Raw genomic sequence first — 25618 nt, 5'->3', positions numbered from 1 at the left:
TAATTTAGATGAAAGACCCTGTCCCTGGGAGAGGTCACACAGTGTGTGACCTCTCCCAGGGACAGGGTCTTTCATCTAAATTACCTTCTGTCCTCAGTAAGGTGTAAACTACCCAGATCTGGGACCTTGATCAATGCAAATTCCCACTGTTAGCTCATGTCTCCATGGAGGATGTTTTGTCATGGTCTTGGTATTTAAAGAAATGCTGCAAAAGCCTCAAGGCGATAGCCAGATCAGATCTTTCAGACACTCGGCATTATGTATTTTTCTAAAGTCAGGTCTATATGCATCTTTTACTCTTTATTTCTGAGCATTTGATGTTTTGTATTGGTCATTTTGAATTGGCGTGATACATAAACCTGACAATAATAAATTGTTACAGTTGAGTTTATTCTGATTGACTCTGAAATGATTAACTCTAGATTAAGTCCATAACACCACAATTCTACACTCAGGTTAGTAACAGACTAAAATTCAAATTAGGTGGAGCAGAGGAACACACCGACTGATGTTTTATGTGCATTAGTCATCATGTTTTCTTAGACTGTAGAGGCTAAAAATGGAATTTCCGTTTAGAGCAACAAAGTGTTGACTAATCTATATAGTGAGAGCCTCAACCTCTGATTATTGTAATATCTAATTGTACATGGGAAACCATGGCATGATTATATAAAGTTACCATTAGAGGAAGTTAAGTTGGTCAGCTTGGTAAGACCTCTGGTCAGATATAGTCTTACCTTAATTAAGTGTTTTACGGGGACTAAATAGCATGCTTTTAGAAATAAGCAAGCATGGTGTGGCATCTAAAGGTATTAGTGAGCAAGACTGGCGAGTTTGTTATTATGAGATCTGTATATCCTCAGATAAAAGTTTAATTGGAATAAATGACTTTTTCACACTGAAAAGTCTGAATGCGCGGCTTCACCCGCACTATTGGAAACTGTCGTTGGGCCAATTGTGCCGGCCTTACAACATCATTATTATTTCTTTAAATCCATGTAAAATAACTTCCCCTTCCTCTCACAGCATCATGTCGATGTGTTACCTGGCGTGAGGGCGGGGCAACCTGTCACTCACATGAAATCCACCAATAGCAAACCACAACCATCCAATCAATTCCCCACAGACAAAATCAAGCCCCGCCCTGCATTTGTTCTTGTTCGAGAAGCCGTTTCACTCGGATATACGTCACAATAGGGAAGAAAAGACTATAGCAACTTCTGATTTGAATTTATTACACATGAGCTCTCTGGAATACTTCATTCTGATTGGCCAACCTCAGTATTCTGCTGTCACATGATTAATTCAAAACTTTGTTTTCTTAGCTTTAAGCTAATAAGATAATGTAAGCAAGATAGCACAATGCCCCGTGAAGGTTTATTTTGCTGACTGTACATGATTACTTATTCCAAGTTCACACCACTTTCCTTCTCAGCCTCGTCAGCGCCGCCAACACTTGTTGTTTGTTTTCTTGCTGTGGTTTAGTTAGGAAAGAGCTTGATCTCTCTCACCCGCCAGCGGCTGATGAACCACCACAGCAGCAGGAGCTCAGTAATAGATGCATGATGCTGCTTTGCACCTCTGTTTTCCTGTCGTTGTGGTTGCTTATGCGGTTGTTTTGCTTCGTTCTTTTGAACTTCAACCTGTACCACCTGTCATGTCGAGCAGGGGTGTTAAACCTAAATGACACAGCGGTTAGCCACATGGAAAAATACACTTCAGATCGTATCACGTAGGCTACATGTAAACCCACCTGACGGGGAAACACCTCATGCAAACATCAGCTTATGTTTTATTTACTTGACCTATTTGTGTAGAATGAGGGTTTTCATTTCACCCAACCGGTTAAATGTCAATTGCAAAAATAGAACGTGTGTCCTTTTGTTGTAAAATATCAATTGAAAATTCATGACATCATTATGTTTTTGACAATATTTTGATAATCAAGCACAGGAGCTGACTGAGGGAACCCTGGCCCAGACTCAGACAATAAGCAGAGACACATTCATATTTTTTTTATGATGGGTTTATTAATTGAACCAAGAAAATGCTAGGCCTATATAACAAACACATTTAGAATAGGCATATATATATATATATATATATATATATATATATATATGCCTATTCTAAATGTGTTTGTTATATAGGCCTAGCATTTTACTTTACATATATACTTTATGTTAGATGTGATTACTCCATCTGACAACACACACACACATATATATATATATATATATATATATATATATATATATATATATATACAGTATATATATATAGTATATAAATAATTTATACAATTAATCACAATTAATTAATTTGACAGGACTAATAAATATATAATCTACAAAATGTGTGCGTATATAAATGTGTGTACGTAATATGCATATACCTAATATATATATATATATATATATATATATACACACACACACACACACACACACACACGATCAATGATTAATGATCAACCGAACACTGTGTTTATACTGTGTACATTACATTATATGTTTATTGATGGTTTTATTAACTGAACAAACCAAAGATGAAATTAAGTGTATAACATAGGCCTAATGTAATAAAATAAATAAATAATAGCCAAATGAATACATGCAAAATAAATAAAGTTTAATAATGAGTTCTATATTCTATGTATGAAATCCTATTTATGATTTTTTTTTTTCATGTATTCATTTGGCTATTATTTATTTATTTTTCTTACAGTATTGATAGCGATACCTTATTTGGACCCATTTTGAGCTCATAAGAATCCTTAAATTATATTTTTATTTTGTTTTAGTCAAGATAAACTGTCAATCTTTTTTTATTTTCATGAGCAAACGTACTTTCCGCCCACAATCACTACGTCACAATGGCCTGCCCATGACGCAGGCTGAGCGCGCGCCGCCGTCCGTGCTGCAGTGGCGCTAGTGAGTTGAGCATCAATAAAACACGACTGAGATGTTATATTAGGCATTGTTTATTTTGCGTGCTTCATTAGCTCGTGTAAACGCTGAAAATACCTTTGTCTCTCACTATGAATCAGCGGAACACACTAGTTCTGCTTTTCAAGGACTCTGCTAGGCGTTAAAGTCGTTGTCGTCCTTTAGGAAAAGGTGTTCATGGTGTTATTATTTGTGTGAGGTGCGCGCGCGCGTGCGTCTTGTGGAGCTCCAGGAGGATTATATACATTTTTAAATGCACATATTTTAATATTTATCGATCTGCTCGACACACTAAGTTTTGTTCCCAACTGACAGCTTAGTATTTTGCTATACACCGCCGTCGGATCTTCGAAGCGCGTCGCTTGGCTGTATCGGGTGCGCGATTTGACGCTTGGATAAGCTTTTGGGCAGCGACTCTATACTGGACCACGTATATAAGATTTGTTAATGTCCTCGTGAGGAAGTCGAGCTGAAGATGTGGGTGAACCCTGATGAGGTGCTGTTGGCCAGCGCGTTATGGATGACAGAGAGAGCGAACCCCTATTTCATCCTGCAGAAGAGAAAGGGCCATGGAGACGGCGGAGGAGGACTCGCGGGTAAAGCCATGATTACTGAATCAACTGCTTGTATGCTCGGTGTTATTTATGATGACAGCTTATGCACAGGTGTGTTTCATTCATGCCTGTACAGTCACGTGGACGCGTGCTGGTTTTGGTCGCGCCGCGTGAATGGTGAGGCGCGTGCGCGTTTACCTGTGTGGTCAGATGTGATTATAATATATTTAATTATTTGTTAAATGTATATGGCATTTTCCCAATGTAGTGCATTTATTTTTTATTACCAATTATATCATCAGCATAATTTAAAAATATTAATGTTTCATATTTATTAGTATGTCTACTTTTTGCTGTAATGACATGGACGAGTTTGTGGAAAACTTGCTTATCCTTGTTATCTAGTATCTTTAATTTTTCAAACTCCTAATGCTTTGAAAATGTTTAAATTAGATTTTGAATTAACATGAAATATTGATTGATTTGAATATTCATTCAGGACAAGAAAGTATGTTTCCAGCCAGTTACAGTGTTCCTCTTGACAACATTATTCAGACTGCTGATACTTGGCTCTTGGCTGAGCAATCAGAATCAAGTTTTCCATATAGGCTATTTAGTGTGTGCTATTGATGTGTGGTTGTGCATACTGGCCAATATAGACCCATTTGGATCTAAAAAGCCTCATAATCATATTATATCCCTGTAAACAGGCCATGCAGAGATGTATAGATGGATTCAAGCACCATATAAATGCATCTTAGTATTGTTTTTGTTGGATGCTTCTTAATGTGGCTGTAATAACCAGTGGTTGACCCGTTTTTTCAATGGCTGAGACTTATATCTAGATATCAGTTTGGCTGAGTGAAAAAATATGCTTCATTTAGAATTCAATTTCAGTAGATTTTAGTACTTTTCCACAAACTTAATTGCTTTGATAATATCAGAATGACCAAATATTGGTTTATTAATTTGTATGGCGGTATAGAGATCCATCTAATGAGCCACTAAAAGTCCTTCTAGTAAGATATTAGTGGCCAAACAGGCTCCGTATGGTTCAGTTCATTATCACTGTCCCTGGACAGAAAGCTGATCTGGTTTGGGGTTGTGAAATGTGTTTTATTGATCTCACCTGCTGACCTGGCCAGTGTTTATAGGTGGACAGGTATGTGTGGCGCGCTCTGTCAGCCTCTTTTTCTCTGATCGACAGATATCATGCTGGAGCCTTGAGGGGAGTTCTTGAAAAACAAGGTGTTTACGGATAAAAATTTGTGTGGATGATAGCAGAGATCAAATATTGTAAGCCAAAATTTTGCTGGGATTTGTGCGCCTACCTCTTTGTGTCTGTCAGTGAGAAAAGACAGACACAAAGTGTACTCTAGCGAGGAAAGATGATGTCATTGTTACATAAATCTGCGAGCTGTGTGCCAGTTGCCAGTGAGAGTCAGTGAGCCTGGCACGGCCCAGAAGACTGACCCGGAGAGTCTTGGGTAGCCGGCAATTGGCCAAAAAAAAAAGCATTAGGAAAAACAAGCACATGTATGTGTTCCGTATGTTTGCATACATCAAACCGAAATATCTTCTGAATTGTATTTAAACATGACTTTTTGTTTTACAAATGAACAAAGACTATAATTATGTAGTTATTTAGATAATTTAAAAAAGAATTGTGTTATTGCTTTGATTATTTTAATTTAGAGCATCGGTTCTTCTACGTCTTCTATTTAAGAGCAAAAAATGAAAACTGAGAACTCGCTTCTTTCTCCTTGACAGCAGTAAGATTACATGTAGAACACATGGAGACGTTTGCTTCGGTCTTATCTAAATCTCAGTAGAAATTCTCCCACATGTGTCTCCTCTAAAGCAGTGATTCTCAACCTTTTTGACCTTTAAAGATTGTATTTGACCAATATAATACATCTGACCAATCAGAGCAGAGTAGACCAATCACAACAGACTGGGTCATCTGACCAATCAGAGCAGAGTAGACCAATCACAACAGACTGGGTCATCTGACCAATCAGAGCAGAGTAGACCAATCACAACAGACTGGGTCATCTGACCAATCAGAGCAGAGTAGACCAATCACAACAGACTGGGTCATCTGACCAATCAGAGCAGAGTAGACTAATCACAACAGACTGGGTCATCTGACCAATCAGAGCAGAGTAGACTAATCACAACAGACTGGGTCATCTGACCAATCAGAGCACAGTAGACCAATCACAACAGACTGGGTCATCTGACCAATCAGAGCAGAGTAGACTAATCACAACAGACTGGGTCATCTGACCAATCAGAGCACAGTAGACCAATCACAACAGACTGGGTCATCTGACCAATCAGAGCAGAGTAGACCAATCACAACAGACTGGGTCATCTGACCAATCAGAGCAGTGTAGACCAATCACAACAGGCTGGGCCTTCTGACCAATCAGAGCACAGTAGACCAATCACAACAGACTAGGTCATCTGACCAATCAGAGCACAGTAGACCAATCACAACAGACTGGGTCATCTGACCAATCAGAGCACAGTAGACCAATCACAACAGACTGGGTCATCTGACCAATCAGAGCAGTGTAGACCAATCACAACAGGCTGGGCCTTCTGACCAATCAGAGCACAGTAGACCAATCACAACAGACTGGGTCATCTGACCAATCAGAGCAGAGTAGACCAATCACAACAGACTGGGTCATCTGACCAATCAGAGCACAGTAGACCAATCACAACAGACTGGGTCATCTGACCAATCAGAGCACAGTAGACCAATCACAACAGACTGGGTCATCTGACCAATCAGAGCACAGTAGACCAATCACAACAGACTGGGTCATCTGACCAATCACAACAGACTGGGTCATCTGACCAATCAGAGCACAGTAGACCAATCACAACAGACTGGGTCATCTGACCAATCAGAGCACAGTAGACCAATCACAACAGACTGGGTCATCTGACCAATCAGAGCACAGTAGACCAATCACAACAGACTGGGTCATCTGACCAATCAGAGCACAGTAGACCAATCACAACAGACTGGGTCATCTGGGGCACGTTCAAGTTCAAAACGGTGCGCAACGTTTTGCTACGGTTTCCGGGTTGAACGTCATGTTTCCTGGAAACGGCGTGCACCGGTGTGCAACGGGGTTTGAGATACGTTTTCTCTTGTTTGGTGGGTGTGTCAGAACTGCAGTCCAATCAGCAGCAACATGTATATAAAGCACGCGGTATTAAAGTGAACTCGCACAATGGGTTCAATTAAAGTAATTTACAAATGTGTTCGATGCAGCTCGGTATACGCAACAACTGAGGATATTAGAAGACATGTTTGTCGTAAGTTTTATTGTAAAAATATAGGATATCAACATAATGATGTAGTTGTTTATATTTTTAGCTTCATTGCAAGTGTATGACATTTGATATAGAAATAAACAATGGTAATTAAGTGCTTTTTCTAAAAATGAGAAAGAAAATACAAGGTATTAAAACAGTATGAACTACAAATAAAGTCAGTATGTGAGGCTAAATAGATGTGTTTTAGTCTGAATTAGGTAAGATGTGTGCTTCCATTTCAGTTTCAGCAATCCCTTCACTCGATTAGGAATTTGGGATGTTCTCTTTTGTTCTGGGCGGCAAGTGCAGTAACTGTAACATCGGGCATATTTTGTAGTATTAAAAACATATTTATACCGACTTCATCAGGCTCCGAAAATTCTTCACAAAGAACACAAAGAATGGCCTTCTCAGCTGCCATAGTTGCAACTCTTGCGTCATCAGAACAGTGTGTTCAACGCATCACCGTTTCTGTTTAAAAAACGTTGTGCAACGTTTTGTTGGGGCTGAACGCAGCCCTGGCCAATCAGAGCACAGTAGACCAATCACAACAGACTGGGTCATCTGACCAATCAGAGCACAGTAGACCAATCACAACAGACTGGGTCATCTGACCAATCAGAGCAGAGTAGACCAATCACAACAGACTGGGTCATCTGACCAATCAGAGCAGAGGAGGCTTAGACTGACTCCTTTATCGAACCGTTTCAGACACTATGATAAAAGAGGTGATGCTGCAATGTTTATTATGAGAATTTCTTTTGCCATTTTTTATGCGTGTAAATCTGTTGTAGTTGTAGGAGACTCTTTATATAAAAAATTAGGAACCTTTAAAATAGCATAATAGGGGCATCCAGCACAGTTGCCTTTTAGTCCAGGCCATTATGCAAAGGCTTCAGGCATCAGTAGGAGGCCAAACTACTTTCCTGTAGTTAAATACGGGTAAAGGCAACAGCTTCTTTGTTTTTTTTATGCAGTCCAGTACAGTTGCATGTATCAGGTTGATGCTGGATATGGATTTTGTCCCTGCGCTGAAAAGGCTGTTTGTCTCTCAGCAGGAATGAATTCAATTGAGAGCAGAACATCCTATATTTAGAAAGAGAAAAGACAACAATGAAATGTTCCTCCCACAACTCCTCATCCAAACGTCCTAACAAGACATCAGAAACGCTGGACTGATTGAATTGTGTTCCCAGGATTTATGTACATGTGAACAGGGGTACATGATAACCGTAAAAAGCTGTGTAGTGAAGCCCTACTACATTTGTCAAAATGGGCAGTGTACAATAGTGTTTATTATTACCTGTTTTTTTTATTTGTCATTTAAATACAAAAACCCTAGAGTATGACCTCATATCCTGTTGCCCATATTCATTATGGAGTTAAAAGTGATTTTGCATGAAATCTATGGGATTGCACCTTAATATAAAACGTTAAATGACGTTGCTACTGTGTAACGGTATGAATTTAAGCCATAGTGCGTGAATATTAATTATGGCAGGAGTTCTGGGACTGTCCAATCATGCAGCTTAATTAATATTCATGATCCAAGAGTAGAATATTTCATGCTTCTAGAAGAAATTGAATCATTAACGTTGAATGTTGAATGCATTTGTAAATTAATTAGCTTCTTAAATGTTATTATATCAATATACTGTGACGCTTGACATATGAAGGCTGTTGTTTGATTCTGCCTGTCAGGGAAACCTGAAATACTTGAACTGAAGAATGTTCATTAAACAATGTGTTGAATGTTGCCTGTGTGCACGAAGGCTGATAAACAACCGAATATATCTCTGCAACTGAATAGATCATGTGATCCTTACAGTATTCTCAAATCTCTGCTCTCTTGTTTCGCAACCAAGGAAACCGTGGCTCATCCGAGCATATGAAAGCAGGAACAGAAAGTCATGTGTTCTGGAGGAGGGGGGTGTTATTGCACACATGAGCTCGAACAAAAACGGGAAGCTAGGTTTGTTTTGGTGGATCCCTGTTCACGCATTCAAATTTGGGAAAAATCACAGTCTCACAGAGACTTTACGTCAAAAAAGACTATATTTATGTTATCTCTTAATCCACATTCCTGGTTTTATTGTCCATGGTTCATCAGTCTATGTTATTCCCAGTATTTGAGTAATTTGTATTTAGTTACTGTTAGGGCTGGGTATTGTTCAAAAATGTTCGATATTGATACCGATACTTTGACTTCGATACCGGTTCCTGAACAATACCTTTTCGATACCAATTTTATGAAATAAACAAATTATAAAAAAAACTTTGATTTTATTTTTTTTAGTTTGTTGACTTTTTTTGACAGACTCAAAGACTCATATAGGCCACTGGGGGGCGGAATATACCTCGCGCTCAAGCGCACACATAAAGCTTGCCTCAAAGCACTGGCAAAAGTCACCTAATGATTATGAATGTGTCGGGGAAAAAATAACAAGGAGATATATTAATTGTTTATTAAAGGAGAGCTCCGGTCAATTTTAACATTGAGCTCATTTTTTGTCAATTTGGAGTGCTGTCAATACAGAGAACAACGACAAAAATCGGTGTTGCCTACACCGAGTTATCCTCTTTTTAAAATTTGCACCCTGTTGACTTCAATGGGGCAATATTTAAACCTGCTTTTAGCCTCTTAACATCCTTGATGTGTCATTACAAGTGCACAGGTCATGTGAGTGATTCCTTCAGAGTGAACACGAGTGAATCTGACTGCAGTAGATGTGAAAGAAATGGATAAAAAGGATGTTATTTCAGCCAGCGCTCATACCTGTATTAATTTCCTGTTTTCGGTTGAAGTCCAAAGTAGTCGATTGTCGAGTTCACGCGCATAGGTTTAGTTACCTATGATCACGCGCGTGAACTCGACAATCGACTACTTTGGACTTCAACCGAAAACAGGATGTAAATACAGGTATTTGCGCTGGCTTAAATAACATCATTTTTATCAATTTTTTTTTTCACATCTACTGCAGTCAGACTCATTCGTGTTCACTCAACAGGGTGCAAATTTTAAAAAGAGGATAACATGGTGTAGGCAACACCGATTTTTGTCGTTGTTCTCTGTATTGACAGCACTCCAAATTGACAAAAAAATGAGCTCAATGTTAAAATTGACCGGAGTTCTCCTTTAATAAACTAGTGTTTTCTGAGGACTTTTTTTGCAATAAATCAAGGTCGCTGTAAGGTATCTCTGCTTTTACTTAAAGGTGCTCAAAGCGATGCTGGGTGACGTCACTTCTTGTTGACGTTCGAAGTATTGTCAAACAAAAACGGAGGCTAGCTAGACCCTCCCTCCTCTTCATCCCGTCCCCTCCCCCTCCCTTCCGTGGATTTAGAAAAAACAAACTGGATTTACCCCCCTGTCCAGCAAAAACAGAGCCACCTGAATGTCGGATTGGAAACCCTTCTGCCGGCGGACTTCTCGCCACCCTTTGAACTCTTTTCCAATGTAAATTCGGGACTTTGCATTCCTTCTCCTTTTCCCTATTGTTTGTTATTTGTTCATCGGAACGTCGTCTCTTTGGTCGTGTGTCGGTCATATCAAAATTCGAGAGAATATACAATTTTAACGTTAGTCATTGTCGTTGTCTTGGACATCTCTCCTCTAGCTAACTTCCCTCTTCATGCTTCTCTCTCCTCCACTCCCCACACCCCCCTTCATGTGCACGCGCACTAACCCCCCCACCCCCACCCCCACCCCCAAATCATTCTTGTCCGTTATTGGCTGGAACACTCTTTGTTATGTTTCGTGGTCCAGGCTGGGCCAGTTTGTTTTTGTTGCCGTTTGTGGAGCCTGGGCTGTCTACAGATACCGTGTTTTCTTACAGTGTGTTCAGGGGACAGGCAGCTAGCGGATAGTGAGGAGATGTTTGCTGGATGTGACAAAAAATGTTTTGGCCTAAAAAACGCGTGACATCGCTTAGAGTACCTTTAAGTATGGTTTTCTCTTTACACCTTCACATTTTTTAACCTGTTATTCATGAAAATCCTGCCTTCTTGCCCACCTCTAAAATCCCATTTTTGACCCTGTCCAATCCACGTTGGATTGTGAAATGCTGTAGGTTTTGTATTTCCACCTTCTGAGCGAAGAGCGAGAATGCGAGCTGGAGATAAAGAGAGCGTGATGCCTGAGGCAGAAGCTCCTGCTCTGATCTGCAGGTTTTGCAGGAGTTTCTATGTGTGGTGTCTGATACTCTGACACTGAAATTAGCACCGTCTCGCCCTGCGGCAATGCTAATGCTCCTCAGGTGGAGTCGTCAAAGCAGTTAACAGTGGTTGCAGGCTCGCTAGGGGCCTTACAGGCAGCCGGCTTTCTTTCAAAGTTGGGGTCAGTCTTTTTTTTCTAAAAGAAATTAATACTTTTATTCATTAAGGATGCATTAAATTGATCAAAAGTGACAGATTTAGTCACCTGTGCTCGTCACCTGTTTTTAAAATACCTAAGCCATGAAAGAATAAATGCTTTTTATATTGTTCTAAAATCAAATTACTCGAGTGCCTTGGATTGTGTTTTTTTTTTTTTTTTTTTTTTGTGACAGTAAAGACATTTGTAATGTTACAAAAGATTTCTATTTAAAAAAATATCTAATTCAGTCATGAAACTCTAGATGGCACCATCTGATCTGTCCTTTATCTGCAAACAATCACATTGTTAAAGAAAGGCACAAGCTGATTGGCTCCTGCTGATCCTGCAGCCAATGAGATTTAAACAGTCTGGTTCAGTGTTTGCTGTAAGCTAGTCGTGCTGCACACTATCAGAGTTCCTCTGAGACCCTCCACCTCCTCAGCTCCACCTGCCTAGATCTGCTACTGGATTTATGTATGACTATTCGTGCAGCAGCAGTCATGATTGAAATGCTGTTCTTTTGAACTTTCTGTTCATTAAAGAATACTGAAAAAAATGCATCACAGTTTCCACATAAATATGAAGCAGCACAACTGTTCACATCAGCATATTACAATCATGTGACACTTGTATATTCAGTCAAAGGAACCATGAGTTTGACCAAACAGCCACCATAACCAAGCAGATTGAAGATCTTTACTGTGAAATGCTAAAATGAATCGCTTCTTTGAAATATACAGATGGAACTAATTCATGGAAATAAGTCAAATTTGCCCACCATAGTACCATTTTTGTTCCTAAAGCAGTTACAGTGTTCTAAATACAATAACACCTCTTTCTTAACACTCTCATGCTTGTGAGCAAGTCCAACTGAAATCAAAATTGACCCTATTTACTTTTGTTAGAGCATATTACTAGTCTTGTGGTGAAAAATTAATCCATGCAAGTTAATACACAGAAAAAAATTGTTTGCCGTCGTAATCTTTAATCAAAGTCTGAAAAGTTACTTCCGGTCTGGAATGGCATTCCTTCTCTGATGATGTAGGTTTGACGGCTTGGGTTGGGAAACGCTTAACCACTCCCCTCAAACCGTTAGTCTGCTATGAGCAGAGATGGAGAGGAGGAGCGCTAGAGTAAAACCCTGCCCTCTGTTCAATATTCCTTTTCACTGGGAAATACGTCACAACACTGGAGAAAAGTCGTTTGCAACTTCCGGTTCACGCAGACTTTAACATGGTCTTTAGGAAACTTAATATTTTACAAATAATTCAGGAAATGTTCCTTTGAGTCTTCAGTTGATCCCTTAACTTAAATTAAAACTATATGTAAAATGAGCTAAAACTAATGCATAAATTAAACTAAAATATATTTAAAGTCCCCCTGTAGTTAATAATTGTATTCCTTAACTCATCTTTGATCACCAAAATGTCATATTGATTTTTTTTTTATGCCTTAAAATAGCTTGATTGAAACTAATTAGCCCCGCCTCCACTCACATTTGTCTAAATGAACTCATTTTGCAGGTATTGTTGATTTCTCCTGTTTTAGGCTACTGATATCCTAGCATCATCGTCATCCTGAGCGTGTGTTGTCTGTTTTCCCTCAGGTCTGCTGGTTGGCACCCTTGACGTGGTGTTGGACTCCAGTGCCCGTGTGGCCCCGTACAGGATCCTCTACCAGACCCCCGATTCCCTGGTTTACTGGACCATCGCCCACGGTAACGCACTGCTTCCCATTCTGGAATATTCCCTCACATCCCTCCTGCTCCCTGATGGCCTCTTGCTGCCGGAGCATTACCTCATGCCCTAGTGGAAATCAATCCACTTTTCACTTTTCTTTCAAACGCTGCTCATGACGTTCGCTTACTCCCTCGGCTTTTTAAAGTTCAGTTTAGGTTCAAATCTTCAATGCAGGAATCAATGCTTCAGCAAAGCCACGGTTTGTTAGGAATTGGAATTTGTGCAGGGATGCAAAGAGTCTGCTGATGCAGGACAGCGAGCGCGGTTAATGTGCAATTAAGAGCACTTATGTTGAGAGCGCCTCTGGTTATGTTAGGCAGCAGCGATACACACTGAAACTAAAGCGCCATGTCAGGAACCAATCGTTAGGCCTGGGCGGCATGCAATGGTACAAATGTGTCAACCAGTATAGATTCGTAGATCTATTTTTTTTTTTGCAGGTCTACTTTGTTATTTACATATCAAGAGACATGGAATTAGTTCTGTCACAATACCAACGTTTCAGCAAGCAGATTTTTCAGAATTTCTCAATACCAGTTTCACTATAAAAGTTTATTTATTGCACAACTATTGCAATTGCAACACTTTCATTTTTAGCTAACTATTTTGCTGGGTTTTTTTTAAACTTAATTTCTCTATTTTATTTTATTTAACCTAATTTAAATTTTAGGTAATATATTCTTTAATTACTTATAAATGTAAATACAAATAAAGTTATTTAAAACAATATTAATTCTTAATAAATTCTGTATTAAAACATTGTCATTTTTTCATTCAAGTAAATATTGGTTGAAAAAGTCAAATAAGCATTAAATTATTAAATTAAACCAGTACAGATTCTGCTATACAATTCTTGCCATAGTAGATATATTTGTGTAGGAGCGATTTATGTAATTTACACTTGAAGAAATAGAGAGTTTTGTCAAAATACCCAGATTTCACTATTTTATGTATCTCAGTATTTTTAAACATAAATAAAAATAAACGTATTTAAATTAATAATTTTAAATAAATGGTACATTAACACAATCATGTAGCCTTAAAGTAAATATTTCTTTAAAAAAGAAATTCAGTCAATATTCAGTAAGAAAATGAAAAACAAAGAAATATATAAAAGAATGCCTGAAGTTTATTAGTATTTAATTTGTGGAGGGATAATAAAACTATCCAAAATGATCCTACAGCATCAATATGAAAATGGTCAGACATCGGAGAGCATGTTCTTAAGAGAAGGGACAACATGGAGTGGAATACAAGATATTTCAAGAACATTTGTATCACCGTCACACAGTATTCACCATCATATTATCCGACCCTATCCGAGAGCATAATGTCTGAAGCCGAAAGAAAGCGCTGGCTTCCCAGAGGAGCGGAGAGTGCTCTGTTTCTGAGCTAATCTGGTTTAGGGGCAACTGCGAATGCTGGTTCATATTTCACGAGCTGTTACTCTGGTTGCTGCAAGCCATTTGGTAAATGTCTTAATTTAAGGCGAGATTTAAGCCGTTTGCCTGCTCTGAGATGGTGCATGTGTTCTGTGAAAGGCTTTAGCATGACTTGGCATTTTCACTTTATTTCTATTAGATGCATATTCTAGAAATAATCCTAGGCTGCATTTACAGTACATTGGTATTTTGAGACTTTTGGTAAAATAAACAATTAAATAAATTAAATATTATATACAAAGAGAGAGATAGATGGGTATATAAATGTATATATATACATTAATATTAATATTAATATAAAATATATAAATGTAATATATGTATATATATATATTAAATATTAATAATAATAATACATGTATTCTGTTATTTACAATATATATTATATGTAATATTAATACATTTAATTATATTATAAATGTAAGATAAATGTAAGATGATAAAATTATTTCTATATATATATATATATATATATATATATATATATATATATATATATATATATATATATATATATATATACTGATATATATATATATATATATATATATATAGTAGCCTATATAAATATATACCCATATTATATATATACCCATCTATCTACCCATCTATCTCTCTCTTTGTATATAATATTTAATTTTTTTAATTGTTTATTTTACCAAAAGTCTCAAAATACCAATGTACTGTAAATGCATCCAAGGATTATTTATCTAATAGAAATAAAGTGAAAATGCCATAGATTTGCCTAAAGATTATTATTTAAACTTAATAATTTAAATATTTAATATAACATTTAATATATATAATATATATCATATTAATAAATATTATATTAATGTAAAATGATAAAATCTTATATTACATTTATTGATGTTTATGTTCTACAGCTGTATTTGTTTTCTGAGTTCTGGTTAAATGTCAAACATCATGGGGTAGTGTGTTTTTAAAGTCATTGTGTATTTCCATCTTTACCTATTTGCAGGGCACTAGTCACAGAGCAATCTTTATGAATCATTTCGCTTGCCAGTAATGTGTTTGATTCATTGCCTGAGGAGAGCTGTGCTAATTCAGAGCTAATTAAATGATGAATCCGGACCCATCTGTTCAGCACTGGATGCGAATGAAGAAACTGAGGATAAAGACTTCAAATGAGATTCAATATCCTAAACGGGTGGATTAGTATTATTTGACAACTAAGAGGTGCCAAAATGTTTTTGTTTCTCGCAGGGAGCTCTCGTAAGGAGATCACGGAGAACTGGGAATGGCTGGAGCAGAATCTGCTGCAGACGCTCTCCATCTTCGAGAACGAGAATGACATCACCACGTTCGTCAAGGGCAAAATACAGGTGCGACAAACATTTGAAACTGTATTCCAGCACCCTGGTTTATATGTACCTGTAAAGGTCTTGCTTTTGTTTTTGGGTTCTGCTAGAATAGATTTTCATGCTTGAATGCAAAGTTATTTTTCGTTCTTCGCTTAGGGGTAAAAAGAAGTTGGAAATACATTTGCACAGTGATATACTGTTAACGAACATCCCAACATCACCCTCGCTGCTGAGAGCGACGTTTAGATGAATATGTAAATGTGTGCTGCGCGCTTTACTCTCAGTAACAAAATAAACACACAAAAAATGACAGGGGTCTTTAAAACTCATTCATCTTTGATCACCAAAATGACATATTTAAGAGTTTTTTCCTGTGAAAAAAATTCTTCGTGCCTTAAAATAGCTTTAATGTAACCTGACACCCTTGCCTCTTTTAGTATATATGTGGCTATATGAATATGCAAATGAGCCCCGCCTCCACTCACTCACTCCAGCTCAGAGATCCACTCGTTGACGATCACACGTTGACCTGATTGGTTACAAGGTAGTTTGTGACGTCAGAAACAACCGTGTTTTTGAGACTGTCTTTGGTTCACTGCAGTTTTAAGGAGAAAATACTCAGCAATGGTGTCGACTTATGAATTTACACGTGGTTTGTCTTAAAGCATATTAAAAACACCACATAGACATATAAAAAACATTAAAAACTTGATTTTTACCACAGGGGGACTTCAAGAAACCATCTGATCATAGCGATGTGGAAATGTTTGCACCAGCTCTGCAATCCGGCACTCCAGTCAAGTCACTTCACGTTTATTCATATAGCACTTTATACACTAGATTATTTAAAAGCAAGCAGCTGTACAGTATTAAACATGAAAAAACATGATCAGTGTCTCTTTCAATTAGAATTACAACTTCAGTTTCTGCTATAAAGCAACTCACCATGTTTTTACTCACGTCTGACCTCAACAGACCGAACAGAATGAATCAATTTCCACGTCAAAGAAGGCTCAGAGCCACACCTACCTATTACATAATCACCACTGACCAATGGTAGTACAAAGGTGTTTACCAGCCGTCAGACTTCATTTTGGCCTGATTTTGTCCGAATTGTGACGTCACACCAGTTCGCATGTCGGTGTTCACATGTGTCTGTCTGTGTGTTTGTGTCCAGGGCATTATAGCAGAATACAACAAGAGCCACGACATCAAAGAGGATGACGACACGGACAAGTTCAAGGAGGCCATCGCTAAGTTTCGTAAGCTCTTCGGCATGCCGGAGGAGGAGAAGCTGGTGAACTACTACTCCTGCAGTTACTGGAAGGGGAAGGTGCCACGGCAGGGCTGGCTGTACCTCAGCATCAACCACCTCTGCTTTTACTCATACATGCTCGGGAAAGAGGGTGAGTACGGCATGAGGAGATCAAGAGACCTTATTCAGTTCACTGGATAACTTTGATTCACTTCAAGTTTGTGTTGTGTTCATTATACGCACTTATGCGCCGATTGCCAACAAAACACAGACATTTGTTGTTACTTGCCACCTGCAATTCGGACTCATGATTGGGATATTTTAGCGCTGGAAACGCTCCATCTTTCAGATTCAAACTATCTGCAAATCCAGCGTTGATCTGGGCCTTGCTTATAAAACATTTGTCACCAAAATGGCGGGAACAACTTGCACAACTTCGTTGCTGCTCTGGAAAAACAAACTGCATCCACTGTTCCCTTAACGCTGGGTTCTTTGGGAAGCTGAACAAGGTTATCTTTCCTTCACAACCAAAAACACACTTCTTTGGTGACGTTTTTGATTTCGTGGTCTAAAAACAAAATGACAGCGTTGCCGTATCAGCGTTGAAATACTACGTCATACGTCCAACTCATTTTTTAAACTTTGGCCGTGTTTAGCATGAGAATCCAACTCTTTTACAGTGTAAATAAGTCAGAACACATGAAACAGCATTAGACATCCCAATGTTAAAACCAGCAAAATGATGCATCAGCCATTGCTAACATAATCTAAAGTTTTATTAAGAACCGACAATCAGTAATTAAGTCAGAATGCATGAAATGGCATTAGACATCGCCTTTAACTCTCTGAGGGATAGACTAACAGTGTGGTTTTTACTTTCAAAGCCACTATATTTTCTGCTAATATGCTCTGTCTCAACCAATCTTCTTGTTTGTTTCAGCTAAGCTGGTGATCCGCTGGGCTGACATCACTCAGCTGGAGAAGAACGCCACGCTCCTGCTGCCGGACATGGTGCGCGTCAGCACACGCCTCAGCGAGCACGTCTTCTCCGTCTTCCTGAACATCAACGAGACCTTCAAACTCATGGAGCAGCTTGCCAACATCGCCATGAGACAGCTCCTGGACAACAAGGGCTTCGAGCAGGACCGCTCTCTGCCCAAACTCAAGAAGAAGTCGCCCAAGAAAGTCTCGGCCCTCAAAAGGTCTGTGCCAGTGTCGCTCATGAAGCCAGTGAAGAGATAAAGCAATATAAAACTGAGCCAAGTAAACTGGGTGGCATTTATACTTTTTATGGAGAAATAGTGGTATTGACTGAACTGATTCATTTTTTACAGTTTTTGCACTGCTGTTAAATTTGTAATTATTCTTCTGAAAATGTGACTATAAAGTTTAAAAATAAGACATTTTTTATTTAAAAGAGTTAAAAAAAAAAGAGTAATTTAGTGAAAGAATTATAGAGATTATAAAAGTGACTAATTTTAAATCTTCATTTGTTATGATTAGTCTTCTGAAATTTTTACTATAAAGTTTAAAAATAGGCTTTTTTTATTTAAAAGAGAAAAACGATGAATTGAGTACCCGATGAAGTACTTTTTTAATATGTAATAATTTAGTTAAAGTATTAATTTCACTAGATTATAAGGATAACTATTTTTAAATTTGTTGTGATTGTTTTTCCGAAATTGTCTATAAAGTAAAAAAATAGACTTTTTTTATTTAAAAGAGAGAAAATTATTAAATGATTACCTGATGAAGCACTTTTAATATGTAGTAATTTAGTAAAAGTATTAATTTCACTAGATATACACTAAAAATATATACATTACTACTTGATTATGTAATATATAAAAAAACGGTGGTGAAATTTCTTGCAAAAAATAATTACAAACAAGAAAATTGCTAAACGCACACTGAATTCAGTCCGGACTAAAAAAAAAGTCTAGACAATTTTTTTTTATTTCTGCATTTTGCAAAAAGTTCAAAGTGCTTGTGCATTAAAAGCTGGACAAGCAAAAAATAATTATAAGTATAGTGATATATGCTTTTACTGTGTAGGAAAATTATTAAATAAAATGTATATTGTGATTAAATAAATTCTTGTTGCATTACTGAACATATGTTACAATACTGTAACATTTTTGTTTTGTCTCAACTGCTTATGGAACTTTTTAAGTTAATATTATGAACAGTAAAAAGTCAGATTTATATTGCAATTGTCTTAAAGATGTCAGTGTAAATGCAAAATAGTGAAGGATTACATTTTGGAGTAAATGGCCGTCTGGCAACTGTGTGAAATTGGAAGTAGCAAATCTGGTTTTCCTTCAGAGCGCTTTGAAAGCCGTCTGTGCAAACTAAGAGGATTATCTTGAGAACGCTTTGACGTCCGGAACGGCTCCGCTCCACCAATTTTGTTAGCAATATGGTTTTAGAAGAAGTTTAGGAAACTTTATAGCAGTATTATATTTGTTTCTGCACCTTCAGAGATTTGGACGCCAGGGCTAAAAGCGAGCGATACCGGGCGCTTTTCCGCTTGCCGAAGGACGAGAAATTGGACGGCCACACAGACTGCACGCTATGGACCCCCTTCAACAAGATGCACATCCTCGGACAGATGTTTGTCTCCACTAACTACATCTGCTTCACCAGTAAAGAGGAGACCGCCTGCAGCCTGATCATCCCACTCAGAGAGGTCCGTCACTGGATTGCTAAGCTAATGACATGATACTCTAATAAAAAGTTTTAAGGTTTTTTTTTATCAAAACTTTACATAATTGACCCCCGGTTTCACAGACAAAGCTTGAGTCTAGTCCCAGACTAAAATGCATGTTTGAGCTGTTAACTGAAAGCAACTTGCACTGATATATCTTAAAATATGTAAGTGCCGTTGTTTAGATGCACACCAGTAATGTTTTTTTTTGCTAAGGGACGTTTATAAAAGCTACTTAAATGTCCTAATTAAATAAGGCCTAATCCTGGCTTAATCTAAACCCTGTCTGTGAAACCAGGCCTGAGTGTTTATAAGCATTTATCCCACATTATCCTCCATCTTTCACAAACCAGTCAGTTCCAAAAGTATGAAAACATTTTCAGCGTTTCTCTCAGAAAATAAAATGGGTTGTGAGTTGCATGTTGCGTGATCCTGTCCTTCTCTCTCTCATCACTAGGTGACCATCGTTGAGAAAGCCGATAGCTCCAACGTCCTTCCCAGCCCCTTGTCAATCAGCACCAAAAACAAAATGACCTTCCTCTTTGCCAACCTCAAAGACCGGGACTTCCTGGTGCAGAGGATCTCGGACTTCCTTCAGCAGACCTCCTCCAAAATCTACTTTGAGCGGGAAATCACAGGCAGCCTCAGCAGCTCAGACGACGAGGTGGGAACAACACTGTTAGTTTGTGTGTGTGTATGGGACCCCTGCTGGCAGAATGAGTCGCAATGAGCACATTTTCTGAGTTACACCTGTTTGAAGTCGATTAAGTCAATTTTGAGAAAAATCGAGTTAAAGTTTTCTGAAGGTTACAAAACAAAATCACCTAGTAACCATCCCTTTAAAATCCCTGTTAATAACACCAAATTTGGCACACACCAAGTCAAAACCAAATATCTATATTTTGTTATACATTTTATTTACCAGACAGCCTATATTCAGACCGCACGGATGTAATATAATGTTACACATCAGATGATTTTCCCCAACAGTTAACCAAACGTTTATTTAAGACCTAACAGATAATGTTTGCGTGAATACTCGCAAATACATATTTTGAAATACTGTTATTCTGTGTGTACGTGTATATCGGGATCGCGTGCTGTCTGAGAGTCTTTGTGCGCACGCTTCGTATCTGTCAGTCAGCGTGAGTAAGATCATTTTGTTTGCATCAGCATGAGTTTGAAAATCACATTTCATTGGTTCAGAGACTCATGCCATCGAGAATTCGCTAGAAATATTGACAAACTTTGAATACTGCGCTTTACAACGATACCGAACCTGTGCTGAGGGGAAGCGCGAGAAGTGAGCAGAGAAAAACTGGATATTTCATGGACAAAGGAAAGGTACTCCTCTCAGAAAACACACAAATAAAGATACTTTTAGATGTTTAATTGCTATTTGGAACATTGGGATCGCTAGACGAGGGCTTAATTAAGTTGTTTTTGTGAGAATCTCAAAATCGACTAAAATTAAAAAATTTCAGTTGTTTTGCCTGTAGCTCGAAATCAGCCAGTGCACATTCTGACTCCTTTTGCCAGCACGGGTTACACATATATACATATATATGTATATCTATAGATTCTGTGTCTAATGCTGTCCTCTGTGTGCAGGTGTACTCGCAGCAGGGCAGTGTCCTGTCATGTAGTCCTCAGTGCAGCGCTCTCGGCTCTGAGGGAGAGAGTGAGAGGCAGTTCAATCTCAATGATAGCAGGGTTCCCACCGCAACACAAGCCCTGATGACCATGTACCGCCGGCGCTCCCCGGAGGAGTTTAACCCCAAACTGGTACAACACCCTCAGTAACGCTTTTTTTTTTCTTCTTCTTAATTTTGTCACTTTTTTACTGATAGGACTCATGAAGAAGCTCAGGAATCTATAGCAGGGGCAAGCGTAGTTTCGGAAACACTAGGAAACACTTCGGGAATTCTACAGGACTTGTGTGTCTCGTTCTTTAACGGTCCGCTGGAAATAAAGCCGTCGTGATGCCAAACCCCCTCATGGAAAAAGAAATGGCCTTCGTGTTTACAACTCAGGCCCGGTTTAATACTTAGGTTTATAATTATACATTTATAATTAACATTAATTGTTCGAGTAAACTATTCTTATTTGAAGTTACGTAGTTCTTTAGCTTAATTACTGGGTTTTTGGCGCTTTAGCATATAATGTGCGGTTACAGGTGTGTTCGAATGCACATCATCCAGTCATAATTCAAAACCTGAAGTAAGATAACATGTTATTGTGTTTGTTGCGGTTAAAGCAGATGCTTTAGTAGGAAACACACAGGAAGTGCAACTCATGTTCTGTTTGCTGACCTGCAACAAATGACCTGAAAAACCTGCTGATTCAACTCATTTACTTTCAAACTAGTTATGCTGTGTTCATTTAGTCACAATATCAGTGCGCTAGAGCAAAAATGTATGTTTTGCATTCAGAGGAGTATTTTAGTGATTTTTATGGGGGGGATTCTGCTCGCAAGATTGTCTAATCTAAAGCTTTCATATACATTAAATGCACCACATTTCAAATTTCAGAATTGAAAGCTAATGTTGTTCACGGCTCACTGGCTTCGCTTATTCGTTCAAGTCAGAGTCTCCGTCATCAGCACTTGTGAAGTTGAAGTCTGTGCTGCAGTGATGAGATGCTCTCTATTTAATCGCTTGTTTTCAGGCTAAAGAGTTTCTGAAGGAGCAGGCCTGGAAGAATCACTTCACCGAATACGGCCAGGGAGTGTGCATGTACCGCACGGAGAAGACCAAAGACCTCGTGCTGCAGGGCATCCCGGAGAACATGAGAGGAGAGCTGTGGCTCCTGTTTTCTGGTGAGTCAAACGGCCGACAGACGTCTCGCGTCCCACACGGACAACGGGGAGAAAAACAGAGCTGAATGCAAGCAATAAAATGCAACTAACCAGGGGTGCGTTTCCAAAAGCCAACATGGTCGCAAGTTCTGTCGTTACCAATAGAGTTCAATGGAATTTTAGATCGTAACGATGCTTTTGGGAAACGCACCCCAGATAAGCACAGTTAGGGCACCAAAATAAATACTTTTTACATTTACATGTATGCATTTAGCAGACGCTTTTTTCCACAGTGACTTTACAAAAGACGAACAAAAGCAATTCGTCAAAGAACAAACGATATTCGTAATTTACTTCTGTCTGCTCATATCATTTGTTGTTGACATCAAAGAGTCTGTCAAAACAATTTCTACTAATTTATCTGTCATTTGGTGGAAGCTTGTCAAATCAGATTGATGCCAGCATGGACAAGCTGCGTGTCATGACTACACTCAGATGGTTGTCATGACAGAAATAGTTTTTAATTTTGAAATAATGAAAATCAAATAATAATTCAAATTTTTTTTTTTTTTTTTTTTTTTTTACTGTATAGCAAATCTCAGCTGCCTGATTTATTTGTTTGGTCGCAAAATGTTACTATATTATTGGGCAGCTCTTTTTAAAGTTTGACACATAAGCATGTCCAACTTTATCGACGATTTATACTAAATAGCAAATCACAACTGCTTGATTACGTATCCGAATATGTAAACTATATTATCACACAGCTCTAATCTGCTAAATGCGAGCATAAGGCATAAAAATATTCGAAACATTAAACATTGCTTTAAAACAATGTGTATTTTTAACAGTGCCATATAAATAAATTTGACTTTGACTTTGAAATGTAACATTTTAACAAACATTTTTGTATTATGCAATAAACAATAATCAGGACACCACTTCATGACCCATTTGAAATCTGGGTCGTGAAGCAAAACCAGCCACTGCACTAGACATTTGTGTTCATTGGAATATTCAATAACAATCTTGACATGTTTAAAGGTGTTTACTCTCTTTTACGTGCACACACACACACACACACACACACACCTGTTTTGTTGTGGTTATCTCGTGGTGCAGTGCATGTACCTGTTTATATTTGACCCTGCTTCCTGTTTGTATATTTGAGTACCCTATTCTGAAGAGTCGAGTTTTATAGGCCAGTGCACACACTGAGACACACGACCGCACAAGCAAATAATCTAGATGTCTTGTGTTTCACAGTTTTGTGTAATAGCAGGGGGAAACAACAAGTTCTTTAAATCAAGTAGCTCAGCTACTGTTAAATTACCCTTTTGAACAAGTAGTTCACTACACAAGCTGCTCACTACTTTGAAGCTTCAATACATTTATAAGTTGAAACCATTGACACATTTTGTTGGTAACATTAAAAAAAGCTGTTCAAAATGGTGGATACAATTGATAAACATAATTTTAGCCTAATGCACTATAGTTATAACAAACGTTGGTGTAATTTATACATTTTGAACTGTAGTTAACCAAACGTTTCATGTGGAAATGCAGAAGCAAGTTTCATGTCAGTACATCAGAGCATTGCAAAGATGCAGCATCACTTCCTGTATAACAGTCACCACTATTAAATTCATTTATGCATTTCATGCAAACTGTTTAGTATATCAAGAACTTTTAATCACTTTTGACTAGCATGGTCAAACAATAAAAATGGCAGAAAATTTTGTTTATTTATATATTTTACCACATATAAAATATATGTTAAAATATATATTTTATGAAATAAATTTAAATAAAAATATTATGATATTTTAAAATAAGAATGAATAAAATATTTAAAAATGTTTTATCATCAGAGAAACGTTAGATTCAGCAATGTCTTTAATGCATGTAAAAAAAAAAAGAAGAAAGTCTAACCAGGAAAGATTATTGAATATCTGTCAAATATCAAATTGTAATATTGGAGTTTAACAGTTTATTGTACCTGTAAATTATTGCATGCATAAAACATGCATACAAAAGTAGACTTGAATTGAATTAAAATAGAATTTAATTGAATTAAATAAATTAGCTGAATTGAATTAAATCAAATTATAGTTGAATTGAATTAACCCAGAGTTGAGTTGAATTGAATTAAATTAGTTTAATTAAATTAGAGTTGAATTAAATTAAAGTAGAATTGAAATAAATTCAAGTAGAATTGAATTGAATTAAATTAGAGTTGAATTAAATTGAAAATAAAATAACCAGTATAATTTAGACTCATCTTGACCTAATAAAATAATTTTGTTCCAAGAGTGTTTTGGATTTAAAAAAATGATTAGCTAAATCGTTTGTGTAATTTTGAGTGTGTGTATTGTTGCGTGCAGGGGCGATTAATGAGATGGCCACTCATCCTGGTTATTACGAGGATCTGGTGGAGAAGTCGATGGGGAAATATAATCTGGCCACAGAGGAGATCGAGCGAGACCTTCACCGGTCTCTCCCGGAGCATCCGGCCTTCCAGAACGAGATGGGCATCGCAGCCTTGCGCCGAGTCCTCACTGCGTACGCCTTTCGCAACCCCAACATCGGCTACTGCCAGGTATGATGCACATCTCCACAGCTTCCACAACACACACACGCACACACAGCACGGTCATAACGCCAGCTCGTCTTCCTCCACAGGCCATGAACATCGTGACCTCGGTCCTGCTGCTGTACGCTAAAGAAGAAGAGGCCTTCTGGCTCCTGGTGGCCTTGTGTGAGCGGATGCTTCCCGATTACTACAACACCAGAGTCGTAGGTGAGCTCCAGGATCATCCAGCTGCTCAGCCACTAGGGCTGCACAATTAATCTGCAATTAAACAAAGGCTGCGATTATTTTATGCGCAGCTTGTCAGTGCAGCGGCTGAACGGTAGTAGATGCTGCTCCATCTGAACACCAGAGGGCGTCTCACTCACACACACACACACACACACACACACACACATGCCAAATATGCCCCGCAGAAGTGCGATAACACACATCATCCCAGGAAATCCCTGAATAGAAATAGCTGAATAAACAGAAGATTGAAACGCTTTGATTGATTAAACATGACTAATAAACACTCGACTGCCTTATTCTGTGTAAGAATCACATCATCTCACAGAAGGATGAGCTC

At 38.0% G+C, this 25618-nt stretch overlaps 1 protein-coding gene across 1 annotated transcript in view; it reads left to right on the top strand.

Annotated features, from left to right (window-relative positions):
• The first annotated feature begins 2918 nt into the window (after window positions 1–2918).
• The window catches only part of tbc1d9 (TBC1 domain family, member 9 (with GRAM domain)), a 35796-nt gene continuing 13096 nt past the window's right edge, over window positions 2919–25618 (top strand). Inside the window, exons 1-11 of the mRNA XM_079847359.1 lie at window positions 2919–3544; window positions 12799–12909; window positions 15601–15719; window positions 16876–17104; window positions 17894–18155; window positions 19435–19642; window positions 20118–20324; window positions 21272–21445; window positions 22328–22478; window positions 24842–25056; window positions 25140–25257. Of these exons, the coding sequence (XP_079703485.1) occupies window positions 3424–3544; window positions 12799–12909; window positions 15601–15719; window positions 16876–17104; window positions 17894–18155; window positions 19435–19642; window positions 20118–20324; window positions 21272–21445; window positions 22328–22478; window positions 24842–25056; window positions 25140–25257 (1915 nt within the window). The 5' untranslated portion in view covers window positions 2919–3423. The remainder of the gene's footprint in view (window positions 3545–12798; window positions 12910–15600; window positions 15720–16875; window positions 17105–17893; window positions 18156–19434; window positions 19643–20117; window positions 20325–21271; window positions 21446–22327; window positions 22479–24841; window positions 25057–25139; window positions 25258–25618) is intronic.

The sequence above is a fragment of the Squalius cephalus genome (assembly GCF_949319135.1).
Source record: "Squalius cephalus genome assembly, chromosome: 2".
Classification (NCBI taxonomy): domain Eukaryota; kingdom Metazoa; phylum Chordata; class Actinopteri; order Cypriniformes; family Leuciscidae; genus Squalius; species Squalius cephalus.
Note: the sequence above shows the minus strand (reverse complement) of the source record. Positions and strands in the feature narration are given on the sequence as shown.